General features: G+C 42.7%; 1 protein-coding gene across 1 annotated transcript; it reads left to right on the top strand.

Moving 5' to 3' along the window:
- Positions 1–244: 244 nt before the first annotated feature.
- Positions 245–15,757, top strand: g67.L (protein-tyrosine kinase-like L homeolog). Its single transcript, XM_018242418.2, has 19 exons — positions 245–293; positions 6,134–6,273; positions 6,989–7,145; positions 7,606–7,795; positions 7,904–8,019; positions 8,108–8,222; positions 8,350–8,534; positions 9,015–9,115; positions 9,200–9,326; positions 9,756–9,860; positions 9,937–10,047; positions 10,519–10,651; positions 11,064–11,146; positions 11,354–11,469; positions 11,685–11,807; positions 12,172–12,283; positions 12,372–12,471; positions 12,580–12,685; positions 15,186–15,757. Exons 1-19 carry the CDS (start codon positions 260–262, stop codon positions 15,264–15,266), a joined length of 2,235 nt encoding a protein of 744 aa, XP_018097907.2. The 5' UTR covers positions 245–259; the 3' UTR covers positions 15,267–15,757.
- Positions 15,758–17,353: the final 1,596 nt, after the last annotated feature.

Genomic DNA, 17,353 nt, shown 5'->3' with positions numbered 1-17,353 from the left:
GGGGACATGAGTCCTGACCTGCAACAAGAATGGGAAATGCAAAAAGGAAATGTTTCCTAGCGCTTACCAGAGCATGAGGCCTGCACCTGTCTAGCGCCTGATAGGGGCGGGGTTTCTGTGCAAAGGGGCATATCGTCTTGGCCATTGGTTAACTGGGATTACAGAGATCAGAGGCGGGGCCAGAGCACGGAGTTGCGCGATCAGGAAGCAGGTGGCTTCTTTTGCCTTGCCCATGCGGTGTGCCCGTTCATCCCTGTTGATGGCGATCTTCCTCCTGTTCCTCCACCACACAGGTGAGACAGCGGCTGCTCATAGAGCGCAACAATGTGGGGCCCCTATACCACTGCGGCAGCGCCGGACCCAATAGGGCGCGCGTTCTTTTCGGTGAAACAACCCGCGTAATCACGCGCGCGCACGTGAAAGGACGCGCGCGCACGTGAAAGGACGCGCGTGAAAACACAAGACCTTGTGGGTGATGTTGGGGTGCCCTTCGACTCTCCCCCCAAATCAGTAATTACATTGCAACAAGAATGGGAAATGGGGGCACATACTGTATTTGGGGAGTCTGTTGGGGGGGGGATTAAGTTGTGCTGTTATGCATTTAACACAAGTCTAAAAGCTGGTTTGAGCGCAGTTTCAGTGCATTTGTTTAGATGCAGCACACTGCAATTTATTGTGCTTGACACTCATTTAGCTTACAATAAATAAAGGCCTGTGTGTGTGTTACAGAAAGAATACACTTAGTTGCAGAAACAACTGTGCTAAACTGCAATATGTGCTTTTTTCCACACAGACTGGGTTAAAAAAAAAAAGCCTACTGTGTAAGTGTAAGAACCCGTAAGGTGCCAAATGCTTTTGTTAGGATCCCACTCATCATCACAGGAATAAAACCCCTGCTGAGCGTGTGACTATTTGCAGAAATATTCAGTTTTTCCTACAATTCTATATAGAGGGCTGGGACCTGTTCCCCTGAATGCTTGGGACTGGGGTGTTCTGAATAAGGGGTCACATTCCTCTATGTAATACAGTAGCAGATCTGCTTTACAGAAATATTTCCATTATAAATATTTCCATTATACATTTACATATATATGCGTGTGTGTGTGTGTACATTCACAGACACATATACACACACATACACACAAGCATGTAGAGGCAGAGACTTGTGAGAGGGCAGATTCCAGTAGTGCTTGGGAGTCACTTTGCAGCATATCCGTTAGGCGAGGATGTATGATTTCCTGTTTACTCTGCAGAATGTAAAACCTTCTATAACTAATATTTCTGGTTTCCAGTTTGGGGAGAATCAGTAGAAATAAGTCACTGAGTGAATGAAAGAGAAATAATCACTAAAAGAAGGAGAAATGTGTCAGAGGAATAAAGCTTAATGGGGTGGTTCAGCTTTGAGTTAAATTTTAGTATGATGTAGAGAGTGATATTCTGAGACAATTTGCAATTGGTTTTCATTTTTTATTATTTGTGGGAATTTAGTTATTTAGCTTTTTATTCAGCAGCTCTCCAGTTTGCAATTTCAGCCATCTGGTAGCTAGGGCACAAAATCCCCTAGCAACCATGCACTGATTTGAATAAGAGAGACTGAACAGAAAGACGAGGAATAAAAAGCAGCAATAACAATACATTTGTAGCCTTACAGAGCATTTGGAAGGTGGAAAGAGTTTTTAGAATCGGCCATTAACGTAAGGGGAAAGCACCCCTTTAAGGGGAAAATGGTTCTTCTTTGCACTGGTCTCTACATGAAGTTGAGATGGAATGACACTCTCACATTGTTCCAGAAACCCTTGTATTACAGGTATGGGATCTGGTATCCGGAAACCCATTATCCAGAAAGATCCAAATTACGGCAAAAGCTGTCTCCCATAGACTCCATTTTAATCAAATAAGCCAAATTTTTAAAAATGATTTCCCTTTTCTCAGTAATAATAAAACAGTAGCTTGTACTTGATCCCAACTAAGATATAATTAATCCTTATTGGAAGCAAAACCAGCCTATTGGGGTTATTTAATATTTAAACGATTTTCTAGTAGACATATGATATGAAGATCCAAATTACCGAAAGACCCATTATCCAGAAACACCCAGTTCCAGAGTATTCTGGATAACAGCTTCCATACCTGTAATAATAAAACCTGAGAAATAATACAATGTGTGACCCACGTAACCTGCAGTTACCTGTCCCCTATGCTGATCTGTTTCTAATCACTTGGGTACCTCCCCTGAGGAGCATGGGAGCTTAGCACCTTCCCATGTTGGCAGAGGCCAGTGGGAGCCCCAGAAGGTGACAAGTAAGTCACCCGTCAACCTTCATAGGGAGCCTCTGAGATAGGGAATGGGTACCTTGTGCTTAAAGGGATCCATTTATCGGAAAACATGTTTTTTTCAAAATGAATCAGTTAATAGTGCTACTCCAGCAGAATTCTGCACTGAAATCCATTTCTCAAAAGAGCAAACAGATTTTTTTATATTCCATTTTGAAATCTGACATGGGGCTAGAGATTTTGTCAATTTCCCAGCTGCCCCTGGTCATGTGACTTGTGCCTGCACTTTAGGAGAGAAATGCTTTCTGGCAGGCTGCTGTTTTTCCTTCTCAATGTAACTGAATGTGTCTCAGTGGGACATGGGTTTTTACTATTGAGTGTTGTTCTTAGATCTACCAGGCAGCTGTTGTCTTGTGTTAGGGAGCTGTTATCTGGTTACCTTCCCATTGTTCTTTTGTTTGGCTGCTGGGGGGGAAAAGGGAGGGGGGGTGATATGACTCCAACTTGCCGTACAGCAGTAAAGAGTGATTGAAGTTTATCAGAGCACAGGTCACATGACTTGGGGCAGCTGGGAAAATGGCAATATGTCTAGCCCCATGTAAGATATCAAAATTGAATATAAAAAAATCTGCTCTTTTGAGAAATGGATTTCAGCGCAAAATTCTGCTGGAGCAGCACTATTAACCGATTCATTCTGAAAATGTTTTTTTTTCCCATGACAGTATCCCTTTTAATGTTTTTTTGTACAGAGATATAGTATGTGAGTAGGGTCGCACTGGGTGCAAATTCAGTGAGTGTGTCACTGTATGTATATATACAGTGTGTGTGTGTGTCTCATAGCGTGACGGACGTTATTCTGTGCTTCTGCTTTCCTAACTGGCAGAGGAAGGGTTATACTGACTGGATTGCCAATTGTGACATTATGTGTGTGCAGTGAACACGGTTCCTAGGATTGTCGGAGGGCGAGGCAGTGTCACTGTCAGTGCCGGACAGACGTTGCAGTTAATTTGCCTGGACACGCAATTAGTACAATGGACTTTCCAGAAGTTGGGCCAGAGGAAAGTGCGCGATGTGCTGAGCTGCCCGTATAAGAGCAGCGACACTGATCGGCTTCTATAGATTAGCAAAGTGGGGGTTCGGCACATGGGCACATACACTTGCACCCACACCAAGACGCTTGAGACTGCTGGCCTCTCTCTCTTGGTGAAGGGTACGTTTCTGTCAGTCTGCCCCCTTTATCCCAAACTGCCCTGAGGAATGGGGTTATACACAGGGGTAAATCAGTCAGGGTTGAGGTCCTTTATTTACACTCTGTGTTTATTCCAGATCCAGCGAGGCCGTTTGTAGACATCCCGTTTGTCAATGTTATAGAAGGATCTCACGCTGACCCCGTGTGTATCCCTGCTGACCCTGACATTGAGGATGTTGCCATAGAAACATGTAATGGCTCCCCTTTGCCTGAGAATTTCACCTACACAACAGGTGCCGACACCGGAACTACCATTAGGTCGGCGTCGGTTTCATTTACCGGTTGCTATGTGTGTTCCGGGAATCAGAATGGGACTGTAAGGAAAAGCAAGGCCTTCTTTATCCATGTAAAGCCAGGTGATTGTCCCTGGGTTACATATGGGGGATTGGGGGGCGTATCCATGTAAGGCCAGGGCATTGTCCCTGGGGTATATAGGGAATAACGGGGGGATCAGGGCATATCCATATAAAGCCAGGACATTGTCTCTGGGGTACATATGGAGGATCAGGGGGGGCATATCAATTTAAAGCCAGGGGATTGTCCCTGGGGTACATACAGGGGATCAAGGGGGGGGGCGTATCCATGTAAAGCCAGGTGATTGTCCCTGGGATACATACTGAGGGAGCAGGGGCATAGTCATATAAATTCAGGTGATTTGTTTATACAGCACCTTATTGTCTCTGTAGTAGATATATATTTGAGGGAATTGGGGTATATTTATGTTAGGACAGGAGATTGTGGTACACTGCACTATGTTGTCTCTGGGGTAGGTACATATTTGGGGAGATCGGGGGCATATTTATGTTAGGACAGGAGATTGGGGTACACAGCACCATGTTATCTCTGGGGTAGGTACATATTTGAGGGGGCATTTTCATGTATTACACTTTGACTGTAAACTCTACAGGGCAGGGACCTCCTTCCCACTGTGTCTCTTCCGACATAGCACTTAAGCTCTTTGTCCTGATATGAGCTCTGTGTATATTTATTGTGTGATTTATCTTCCCCGTGTATACTTATATATCTTGTACTTTTTTGCATTGTACAGCATTGTGACGTCTTCACAGAGCTTTACACAAAGTTATACATACATACATACATTCATATATGTAAAACCACACTTAAAGGGGTGGTTTACCTTTAAGGAAACTTTTAGAATCTTATAGAATGACCAATTCTAAGAAACTTTTCAGTTGGTCTTCATTATTTATTTTCTATAGTTTTTTTATTAGTTGTCTTTTTCGTCTGACTCTTTCCTGCTTTCAAAAGGGGTTCATTGACCCCATATTAAAACAAATTGCAAACAGGAGAGCTGCTGAATAAAAAGCTAAATAACTCAAAAACACAGATAATAAAAAACAATTGCAAACTGACTCAGAATATCACTCTCTACATCAGGGGTGTCCAAGAGGTAGACCAGGATCTACCAGTAGACCATTAGCTAGTAAGCAGTAGGTCTCAAGACACTGCAAACAAACAGCTTTTCTAAATTTACTCTCTTGTTTCATGGTTTTCATTCACTTATTTATTTGCTGTTTGTACAGTTCCATGGGAATTTCTTTGTTAGAACAAACACAATAATGCATGGTGCCAGAATCAATGTAATGATTACCAAGCCATGACATGTGACAACTTGCTGGCTGGGCATGATCCCTAGATACCCTCTATCTTTTCCTTTCTCCACCAGCTGGGAATGAATGTGACCCCTGGTTGCAGAGTAGATGATTGGTATGTTGGGGCAGGGAGTTCATCCAGTGACTAGATACAGAGCAGCAGGTGGAACATGCCCCAATTGATGGGGAGAAAAGGGCCTGTGCCATGAACTGAGAAGATGCACAGCATTTACCTCCAATTGTGCAGAGGCTCTACAATTTGGTTCAGCCGCCAAGCAAGCACATTATACCTGTTTATGGGCCTTTTGGCTGATCTGATTAGACCAGGGGTCAGCAACCTTTACTATCAAGAGAGCCATTTTGCCCCCTCTTCCACTAAAGAAAAATAGTCTGGAGTCGCAAAACACAGCTTATAAACTTTTAAAAGTTTTAACCTTTTTTTTAATTTTAACTGTTACAACAACAGAATACAGAATTGCAGTGTGTATATGTAGGCCTACTTTGAAATAAATTAAACTAAATTAATAGCCCTATTAAATGCTAGTGTTCTCATCTGTTTAATGTTACTTCTGTTTCTGAAGCTCCATGCTGATCTTCCTTCTCTTGTCTTGAGTGTGTGACCACGGAAGGACAATGACGAATCATCTTGCTGTGGCTCGGTTTGCCTTTCACTCCTGGGATGTCTATACAGCCCTCGCACCTGCTGGCCGCTTCCTGAGCGACCGCGATAAGCTAACCGTTAGCTTACAGCAGTCACACATTCAAGAAGCCGCCAGCAAGTGCGAGGGCTGTATAGACAACGTGACAGGCAAAGCCGCAAGACAGATCCGCAGCTAGCAGAATGGAGAGCCGCATGAGGCTCCGGAGCCGCGGGTTGCCTACCCCTGGATTAGACCTTTGGGCCACAAACTGAATCACAGTCATAATGGTATTTTGTGCTTTTGGCAGGACCTTGTTTTCTGGCCACAACCTAAATGTCTTTATTTCTCACTTACAGAACCCAGAAAAGTCCCAACCATATTTCTGAGCAAATCCAGGCAAATGGTCAGAACAGGGGAAGCATTTGAGGTGACATGCACAGTAACGGATGTGTTTATTACTGTACTAAAGGCCGGCTGGTTGGACGCCAAGGATATGGTAAGCACTCTGGCATTCCAGCCACCAATACATTCTGTGTTACAGCATTTTGCCTTTAGAGAAAGCACCAACACATGTACAGCACTGTACAAGAGCAGAGTGTACACATCATTCTGGCTGGAGCCAGTGGTGCCCTGTGGCATTGGGCAGATGTGCTAGTTAGGAGCTATTAGGACAGTTGGGCATATGTGCCAGTTAGGAGCTATCAGGCTATCAGACACAATAGTCAATACCTGGCACTGCTGGCTCACAATGTAGATCATGGCACCTTGCTTTATCCATTAAGCAGAATGGACCATAGTTGGGTCACTTTGGTAGAAATGGGTTTGTTCTATGCTGTATGTTACAGGGCAACCCTTTTGAAATAAAAAAAATAACAAAAGTGTTATAAAGGTGATACCTTTATTGGCTAACTAATGTAATCATAGCAAGCTATGAAAGAAAAGGGACTAAAATGTTCTGAAAGCTTGCTATGATTATATTAGTTAGCCAATAAAGGTATCACCTTTATACCACTTTTGTTATTTTTTTATTTCAAAAGGGTTGTCCTGTAACATTTTTACTGGCTAACATGGTACAGCAACTTTACCTGCAATTCTGTGCTGTATAATCATCCCAGGTGCTATTCCCATCTCAAAGGAATGTTTGTCCTTTATTCCACCTATGCTAAGTGGCAGGTTGTGTGGTGTATGTGCTGATCTGTCCTTCCTTACAGGTGGTCACCGAGTATTCCAACCTGTCTCCCACCATCTTCACTTCTAATTTGACCCTTAGGGGGCACAGGGTTTCCTTCAATGGATCCAGAACCTTCATCTGTCAAGCAGAAAACTCTTTTGGCCAAGTGAATGCCACATTCATCTTAGATGTGATAGGTACACCTTCATGCCTTTCCATTCAACTGTCAGCTCCCCAGTCCTGTGCTTGTTTGGACATCCCCAGTTTAAAAGACTCTATTCTGTATCTCATGGATGGATATTCTGGTTTTATTCTTTCTGTTTAGTTCTAATGGATTGGCAATGAATAAAAATTAGAGAGAGGAGGTCACTTCCCATCGGGCATTGGTGGTTCCATGCCCAAGGCCAAATTGCCAATTGCGCACTACATGAGCTCACATGTGGCTCCTGTGTATACGTGCTCACTGGCCTTATGGTCACACGATTCAATTGGCCTCTGCTGCTTTCACCTATTATGGTCAGAGCACTAAGGTGCCCCAAGTCTTGGACTGAGGTTCTACCGTGGGTTTAACCACAGTTGGTGGGTCTGACACCTTTATGGCGCTCATGTATCACACCCCGGTGTTTATTATATGTAATATGGTGTGTCTCTCACCAGAAACAGGATACATCAACCTAACTGTCCAGAGCAACACAACACTCAGCGTCCATGCTGGAGACAACCTCATCCTTACGGTCTATATTGAGGCATATCCTCGGCCAGAGGAAGGATATTGGACTCACTTGAATGAAACACTTTGGAACACTTTGGAGCATTATGTTGAGATGAGAGACAAAGGCAATAACAGGTAAGTGCATCCATAACTGAAGGTTTCCCCACTTGTGCTGTCAGCCAAAGGGTTAAGCAAGACCTCCAAGCAAATGACTAACCCAACAGTTACTCTTCCCTGGGGCAGGTACGTGAGTGAGCTGCATCTGATTGGTGTAACAGCAACAGAGAAAGGCCTCTATACCTTCTGGACTTCTAACTCCGATGCTTCTGCCTCCATCAACTTCTGCCTCCAAGTAAAAAGTGTGTTTCACTCCATCTGTTTCCTCACTAATAGATGGGCATTTCATTAAATGGCTAACGGTCCAACCCTCTCTCCACTTCCTCGCAGCTGGGCCTCAAATCCTCACTGCTAAGAGAACCAGCAAGGGCACCTTACAGTGTGTGGCAACCGGGTTCCCTGTACCCACTATTCACTGGTATTATTGCACCGAAAATGAACACAGGTAAGTCACTGCAGGAAGCACTTCCTATACCTTTAACCCCTGCTTGTCCATCCCAGGCTTGTTTTTGTGATTACTGGAGAATGCCATTGTGTTGCACTGCACACTTATCTCCTGTTGTTTCCGTTAGCTGCAACGAATTTCCACCAATTTCATCTGTCCATGAAACATTGAGCCCAGAGGATTCACCCCTCCAGCAGGGAGTAGTGGAAAGTTTTGTAGATATCAGTCATGTCAAGAGCAATGGCACGGTGCAGTGTATTGCCTCCAACGAGGTGGAAAATGTTTCTGAAGTATTCATTGTCGCCTTTAAAGGTAAATGCCAACAAAACAGAAATCTGCTTTAGCAACACAACATGTTTCACATGGGCCCTCGCAATAAAGCACAAATCACTTTGTGCAAGTGTTCTGGCCCATGGGATTTTGCCCTTTTCCCAGAGGCATAACTCATTGCATGAGAAAAGAGCGCAGATTTTACTGTATGAGGTGCCAGCTACACACAGGAGGGTCAGGAGGTGGGTGGCATGGCCCTAAGTTGTGTGCCACTCAGAAATCCTGGGGTATCAAGGTGATAGGGAACCTAGACTTGCCATTGGTGTATGGCACCCTTCCCTTCTGAAAAGGGAAGTTGACCTTAAAATGTGACCTAGATTGGATTGTTGTGTGACTCAGTGGTTACAGTTAGACTCTGGGAAAACAAAAACATCACACAAAGATATAACTTTATAACTCAGATAGATAGCCCTATTGTCCCATGAACTAAGAATGTACTAATTGTGTGTGTTTGCCCCACAGGGGAAGGTAGTGCCCACCCTGTGTTCACCCCCTGGTTGATTGGATGTATAGTAGCGGCTGGATCCATGTGCATTGCTGTTCTGGTGTATAAATATTTGAGGGTATGGATATTTTTTAGTTTCCCTCAAGGAATGTGTTTACTGCGACCCCGAAAAGGTAAATCTGTTCATTTGCTTTCATTACAGAATCTAAAGAATGTGATTCCACTGGAGGCTGTGGAAGAAACCAACAGAAACATCTATAATCCTACTGACACAAATCAGCTTCCTTATGATAACAAATGGGAGTTCCCCAGAGGCAAGCTCTGCTTTGGTCAGTTCAATGTTCTTTGGTCATTTGTGGATGTATCCGGTATCAATTATAGCTAGTGCAAGCCTATGTTTATTCAATTTTAGTGTGAAGCGAAGGTTGGGTGACCCTTATCAGCATCAGAGATTGAAACAGCCTTTGGGTTTGGTGTATTGGGGGAGACTAAAGCATTGGATTGTGTTCAAGTCCACCTGAATGGAAAGGTTTGATGGGATTTAGAGTAGATGCTTATTTGTTCTTCTAGATGCTTCTGGGAAGCCCAGTGGGTGAGATTTCGGAGAATTCTAATTACTGACGTAATTATTCTTGGAACTTTGGAAGGATGGCTAATACATCAGCATTCTTGTATATCTATAACTTTATTATGAGCTACGGTGGTCCCAGACCAAGTATTGACAAGGAAAAGCATGGACTTTGACTTTTTGTGTGCAGGTAAAACTCTTGGTGCCGGATCATATGGGAAAGTAGTTGAAGCAGTTGCACATGGCCTCCACGCAGAAGGCAGCATGGTTACAGTCGCAGTTAAAATGGCCAAGGGTACAGATTTTTCTTTTATGCTCATGTAATTTTGCTATATGATGACTGTGGCTCATGGCAGCTCCTCTTGTTGCAGTCAATGCCAGTGCCCCAGAGAGAGAGGCCCTCATGTCGGAACTTAAAATATTAATGTATCTTGGTCATCATAAGAACATTGTCAGCCTTCTAGGAGCCTGCACAATTGGAGGTAAATAGAAAGAAAATGTAATATACCAGGAATAATGATCTGGCTGCAATTGGCCTCTAACAGATTCAAGCCCTGGTCACAATGCCAATGCTCACATGTAAGGAGGGCACAGTTTTAGCCTTCTGCTGCCCATTACTGTACTAAGAACTAATATTTAAATCTGTATCCCTAATCAGGAATAAGGGGGTTATACTGGGTAAATAAATTGTTTAACATTCAACTTCTTCAAGAGTTAACTTCTATTGACATGTCATTGGGGGGGGGAGTAGAGACAGACTAATGTAATGTCCATTGCCATGTTATTGGGGTAGAATAGAAATAGTTCTTGATGTTAACAGTCATTACTGTGTCATTGGGGGCAGTAGAGACAGGGGTTCTGAAGTTAGAATTCAGAAGTGAAAGGCGTTGGTAAATAAGGGGAGAAGAACATTAGCAGATTGAAGCTCCTGATCCATGCACTTTGTGTTTCAGGTCCTACATTGCTCATTATGGAATTCTGCTGTCATGGAGACCTGTCCAACTATCTGAAGAGAACGCGCAATTCTTTCATAGGTCCAAAATTTAAGTCAGAGCCAGCACTCCTTAATGCAAGAGATATAGACTGGTAAGAACATTTTCTATGTTCTCTAGCTGCCTCCTGTTAAGTTGGAGATAGGACAAGTTGTGTTAGAGATAACCCTAGTTAAGTGTATGATAGGACTAGTTAAGTTAGAGATAGGAGTAGTGGTGACAGACCAATAGCAATGCTGCGCCACTTGTTTCCCTGGCCTCTCATTGGTGGTAAGCCAAGACTGGCAATCCGTGGGTTCTGGCAAATGCCAGAGGGGCTGCTGTAAGTTGCCATAGACAGTCACTGTTTATTGGGCTGGTTTGGGGCCTTTTTGGGCTGCAGTGTGAGCTGATTGGGCCTCTGTGTACCTGAAATGCCAAGGCCTTTTTTAAATCTCGGTCCAGACCTGATTGGTGGCAGCAGTGCCGGTATTTGGGCTGTAGTTATTCTTTCTCTCGTTGTGCAGTGATGGAGTAATGGACCAATACATGAATATGAAGCCAATTGGGACTCCTCTTGTGCCCAGCAGGACTGGCAGACAGACATCAGGTAGGTGACAGTTAAACAGGAGACATAAGACACAATGTGTCTTATTTCAATCCCAGTGGGCTGGCCCATGAATGTGTCAATGTGAAGCTTTATTTGCCTTTCCCATCCATCTCCTGCACCCGGTATACCATTCATAGAATTCTGGGCCTGGGTCCATCAGTTCTCTTGGCTGGGGTACAATGAAAGCAATGTCTGTGCATGTGACAGGTCCATCTGGGTATCAGGATGCGTCACAGGAGGAGGATTTGCCTTTGGGCACAGAGGATCTGATAAACTTCTCCTATCAAGTTGCTCAGGGGATGGAATTCTTGGCCTCCAAAAAGGTTAGTATTTGATTTTAGCAGTCTGACCCATCAGCACCCATAAGTTTCTCTGTGCCATTTCTCTGGGCTTCAGGCACCACATTCTCCATACATTACTATGGAAAGCAGCAGCTCTTCTGGGCCTTTGGACCATCAGTATTTTGTGCCTGATTTCAGTGCCGGACAGAACTGGTAACTGAGCCACTCAATAGAAATTGACTGTTTTGCTTTTATAGTGCATCCACCGGGACCTGGCAGCAAGAAACATCCTCCTCACCCATGACCGAGTAACCAAAATCTGTGATTTTGGACTTGCACGAACCATCCGGCACAACTCTGGTTATGTGCTGCAGGGAAATGTAAGTGTGAGCAGGGTAATTGCACCTTCAATTGGAGTGTGAGCAGGGTAATTGCACTGTGATATGGAGGTATGCCTCATTTGGGTGCCAGGAGAATGTCAAGTAGGAGATAGATCTATAAAGATATACAAACCCAGCAAACATAGAGGGTTCTGTAGTGGGGAGTCTGATGCGTTTTGGGGTACCAACTTCTACAGGAAGAAATGGGTTTATAAAGCTCTGCAAGGGCAAGTTCAACAGGCTCTGTCAATTCAAGTACAAGACTCTTTCACTCACTGTCACCATGATGTGTGGTGCTGGGGTATTGTCTGTTGGACTGGTACTGGGCTTTGGATCACAATCAGAATGTTCTTTTCGTTTCTAGGCACATCTTGCAGTCAAGTGGATGGCTCCTGAGAGCATGTTTGAGGGGGTCTATACATTCGAGAGTGATGTGTGGTCCTATGGGATTCTTCTCTGGGAGATCTTCTCACTAGGTAAGTCATGACAACATATAAACTGGATAGGGATTCAATGTTGCACTTCTCTTATCTTTAAACTTCCCCTTTGATCCCTGCCTTATAGGAGGCATCCCACTCACTGAGATCCCAATGGACTCCCGGTTCTGTACGATGATCAAGAATGGCTATCGAATGGCGCGCCCAGAATTTGCTCCTCTTGTAATGTAAGAAGTGGGGTCATTTGGGTTCAATAGGGACTATTTGTGATTTCCAGCAGAATGCAGTCTATGTGCCCCATGTACAGTACATTCAATATATGCAACTCCCTGCAGGTATGATCTCATGAGACAGTGCTGGAATATCAACCCATTGGAGCGACCGCCCTTTCATGAAATTGTTCCATTGGTGGAACAGCAGCTCCTGGGCTGCAGGACAAAAGTAAGTGGTTTCATTTCTTTCTGCTCAAAGGATGAAATATTGAGGTTCTCATGAAGCCACTCACCCATGTATCTAGCAAACAGTGGGTGCAAACTGCAAAATGGGAGCAGGCTCATAACTGGGCATTTGGTTGCACCTACTGACTGTACTATCATACACAGGTATTATAAAGATATCCCTACAGAGATAGGTTGTATTATTATAGCCATGTTATGAAGGGGTGGGACTCTCAAATGCCAAAGGTGTTCTAACCCTTTGTGCTTGTGACTCAATAGATCCATTAGCAAAGCTAAGACTGTGCATATCCAGGTTTAGTCGGGAAGTTTGGCCTATTTGAACTATACCTGGGCATGGTGGGGAATGTTTGTTGAGCAAAATACAATTCAGGCAGCACTCACATGAACTCAAATCTCCCATTTAGTAGTTAGGTGCACGTCATTCGGTGCCCACTCCAACTGACTCTGAAAATCCACACACACTGTAGCAGACAGCACCAACAGGAATATCTGTTTAAAAAGACTTTATTTTGCTTTTCTTAGGCTTAATGATCAGGACAGTTACAACGTCTCAAGCCAAACAATGGCCCTTTATCAAGCTAATGTTACACACATGTTGAAACATTTTATACTATATATCATAGCGCCATCTTGTGGCAAAATACTGGAAAAACATAATACAGATACATTTTCAAATATTCACATTTTAGTTGGTGGAACAATTCTGTCCACTAATTAACAAGACGATTCTTGTGTCCCAATATCTGTAAAATCAAAACATATATAAAACCAAATTAAAAACAATTTTATCAGAATATGGAGTGTAAATCATATTCCCGATTGAGGCCATGGGGTTCCATTGTTTCTAAGTATCGTATCCACCAGGCTTCTTTTTTAAGTAATTCTTTATTTATATTACCTCCTCTACAGAATATCAGAACATTATCTATAACCTGGAATTTAAGTTGTTGAACCCCATGGCCTTTCTCGGTAAAATGACATGCAACCACCTGCTCCACCTTTTTTAATCTAATGGCAGATTTGTGCTCCCTGATTCTATCTCTTATCATTCATGTGGTTTGTCCCACATATAAATATCCGCAGGGGCATTTTATAACATATGCCACAAAAGTAGATGTACATGTATAATATCCCCTGATCTTGATCGGGTTCCCTTTTCGGGGATGATATAATGTGTCTCCCTTTTGACAGTTGGAGCAACAGTTACAAGATAAACAGGGGAAAGTGCCATTATTTTTTGGACATAGTACACCTTGCTTTAGCTGTTTCCCCCTATATCTGACTTGACCAATATGGATCCAATGGTTCGATTTTTCTTATATGACATGAGGGGTGAATCATGAAAAGCCTCAATAGTTGGTAAGCCATCTCTCAATAAGCTCCAATGTTTATTGATTACCTTGAACACATCTTGGCTCAATACAGTGTATTTATAAACAAATGGAATTCTTTTATTTTTAGATTTTGATTTTCTATTCTCGATACCCATTCTATTGTTATCCACATCCCTACGTTGTTCTTTCAGTAGGGAAATGGGGTATCCTCTCTCAAGAAATTTTTGTTGCATTTCATCCAACCTTCTATTTGATCTATCCTCATCTGTCACCATACGTTTCACACGTAGAAATAGAGATTTTGGAAGTGATTTCCTGCTTGAAAACGGATGAAAAGAATCAAAGTGTAAAAGCTTATTTTTATCAGTGGGTTAGGTGAAAAGATCCACCTTTAAATTACCACCACAATTGAGCACAAGGGTGTCCAAGAAGGCTATCTCTGATTCACTTTAATGTAATGTTAATTTTATATGTGGCAACCTTGAGTTAATCTGTTGGTGAAACTCTGTCAAGGTCCAAAGTGGGATGGAGGTGTAGAGGCTCTCCACATCAAAGGTCACCAATATAAAATCCTGTGGCAAATCAGATATATTTATGTAATTATGTCAAAAAATCATTAGTGTCTTTCAAAAAAGATCTGTCATTATTTAAATATATTCCGATGGCTTGATCTACAAAAATAGACAAAGGGGATAATATAGAGTTAATGCATGAAACAATTGGTCGACCAGGAGGTCTTTCAAGAGGATTGGTGGTGACTTTTCTATAGGTTTCTGTATCGCTGAGTTGGTGTTTAATTTCATTTATATAAAATTCCCTATCCATCATCACCTCCTCCCTTATCTGCCGATTTTATTATCAGTGATTGGTTATTCTTAATTTCCTGTAAAGCCTCAAATTCTTTTTTACTTAAATTAGAATGTTTGTTGGCCAAATGTAAGTGGGGAGGAGCCATACTTTGATTCCTGCTGGTCTGACCAATCACGTGGTTGGAAGAACAATAGCTAAATGGATAGTCACCTCAGTGTTGACCTGTCCATTTCCAGGTGAATGGGTCAGATATTGTGCCTGGTTGGCCGGTGTATATCCATACCTTCCGTATGTAGAGATGCCATTGTGTAATTCTTGTTGTCTGTTTGTTCCCATCAGGTGTCTCCTCAGATTGGAAGTCACTTCCCCCTGCACCGCACAGTAAGGATCAACCTCATGACGAGTTGCACTTCTTTGTGACTAGTGTTAGGGAACTGAACACCCCTATACACAAGAACTCATGGTGAGGGATGTCACCTTCTTCCCATGAATTGACTGGCAATGTAATGGGTCAGTGATACCATCACCACAAAGAGTCATTGGGTTACCTGAGAGGAACGACTAACTGTTATTTGGTTATTCAGCAGTTCTGAAGACCTGAGAAACCCATCACATGCTTTCATGGCATTAGAAGGTTCAACAATGTCTCAGGTTACAAAGTATATCTGAAAGTTTATATTTTTGTTTCATTATTTTATATAATTTTACAAAGTTTGAGTTCAATGCAATTCTATGTTTTGATCAGCAAGGTTCTGATACTGGGGAAAGATCTAAAATAGTTCTTACACTTTACTGGAGCCAGGTAGTTTGGGTGCTATTAGGAAACATTTGCAAATAACTGGACCGGGATACCTTGCATCAGTTATGTGACTGTTTGAATTGTTTAAAACTAATAAATCTTTTAGGTTTCAGTGTGTTGGTATCTATATAAAAAAGAAATTGACAGCATTATATCCTCTTTTATTACTGTGTCTGAAAAGTTCACGTAGGAGACAATCATATCATTCAGTGGCTGATTCAGGATATGGCTCATAAAGCTTTAATAAAACTAATATGAACAAGGCACCAGGACCGGATGGCATACACCCTCGGGTTCTTAGAGAGCTTAGTTTGGTTTTATACTGGCCCCTATTTCTGATTTTCTCAGATTCACTTTCATCTGGTATGGTACCTATGGATTGGAGGAAGGCTGATGTCATTCCAATATTTAAAAAGGAATTATAGGCCAGTAAGTCTGACATCTGTGGTAGGCAAAGTAATTGAAGGCTTGTTCACATTCAAAAATTTTTCTAGTAAATGGCAGTATGAGCAGCAATCAGCATGGCTTTATGAAGGATAGGTCATGTCAGACAAATTTGATTGCTTTTTATGAGGAGGTAAGTAAGATGCTGTGGGGGAGCAGTAGATGTGATCTATTTAGATTTTGACAAAACGTTTGATACTGTGCCCCAGAAACGACTGCTTTCTAAACTTAATGGGTTTAATGAAGTTGTTTGCACATGGATAGAAAACTGGCAAAAGGATCGGGTATAGAGGGTTGTTAATGGTACATTCTCTGCTTGGAGAAGGGTTCTTAGTGGGGTCCCTCAGGACTCATTACTGGGTCCACTTTTATTTAACTTTTTTATTAATGACTTAGGGGCGGGTATTATATCCATTTCTGCAGATGACACAAAACTATGCAGTCCAATTACTTCCATCCAGGAATGTGGCATCCTTGCAACAGGCTCTTGACAAACTGGCAGTCTGGGCAGCTAAGTGGCAGATGAAATTCAATGTTGATAAATGTAAAGTCCTGCACCTGGGATGTAACAATATCCACTTATACCCTTAATGGGACTTCACTAGGCGAATCCATAATGGAGACGTATCTTGGAGTCCTCGTAGATAATAAAGTTGGCTGTAGCCATGCCAGTCAGCAGCATCAAGGGCAAATAAGGGCTTGAGCTGGATTTTAAGGGGCAGAGATTCATGGGAGGAGGGTTAGAGGTCATTCTCCCACTTTATAAAGTGCTAGCCCCATCTAGAATATGCTGTACAGTTTTGGTCTCCAGCGCTCAAACAGGACATAATTGAATTAGAGAGGGGCCAGAGAAGGGCAACTAAGCTTGTAAAAGGGATAAGGCAAAGATTGCAGAGCATGTCGGTAGCTGAATCTTAAAATCTTCATTTATTAGAAATCATTAAAAACATCAATGACAGTGACATATACCCCTACATGATATTGGCCTGGACCGGGGACTCTCGGCGTGCAAGCACACAGGTTTGCTGAATCTACACATGCAGGTGAGAGAGGGGGAGTGCTCTCATTTATCTTTCTACTAAAAGGGATAAGGCAAAAATCTCAGCTATGAGGAAAGATTGGCCAAGTTGGGGTTGTTCTGCTGGTATTTTGTATACCAAGACCTTGTTTATACGGAAAACTCAGAGAGAAAATTTAGTAGCCCAACAAGACAATACAAGAGTTCTGCCTGGGAAACACCGCAGTCTAGCACCTAGGTGAATCC

The sequence above is a fragment of the Xenopus laevis genome, chromosome 5L (genome assembly GCF_017654675.1).
Source record: "Xenopus laevis strain J_2021 chromosome 5L, Xenopus_laevis_v10.1, whole genome shotgun sequence".
NCBI classification, from domain to species: Eukaryota; Metazoa; Chordata; class Amphibia; order Anura; family Pipidae; genus Xenopus; species Xenopus laevis.
Note: the sequence above shows the minus strand (reverse complement) of the source record. Positions and strands in the feature narration are given on the sequence as shown.

What these genes read in the sequence shown, in the direction of transcription:
- g67.L (XM_018242418.2), top strand. Translation starts at nt 260, where the DNA reads ATGGCGATCTTCCTCCTGTTCCTCCACCACACAG. An exon ending in GGTTGGACGCCAAGGATATG is followed by an intron (nt 6,274 to 6,988) that starts GTAAGCACTCTG and finishes CCTTCCTTACAG; the next exon opens with GTGGTCACCGAGTATTCCAA. An exon ending in TGGTGTATAAATATTTGAGG is followed by an intron (nt 9,116 to 9,199) that starts GTATGGATATTT and finishes CTTTCATTACAG; the next exon opens with AATCTAAAGAATGTGATTCC.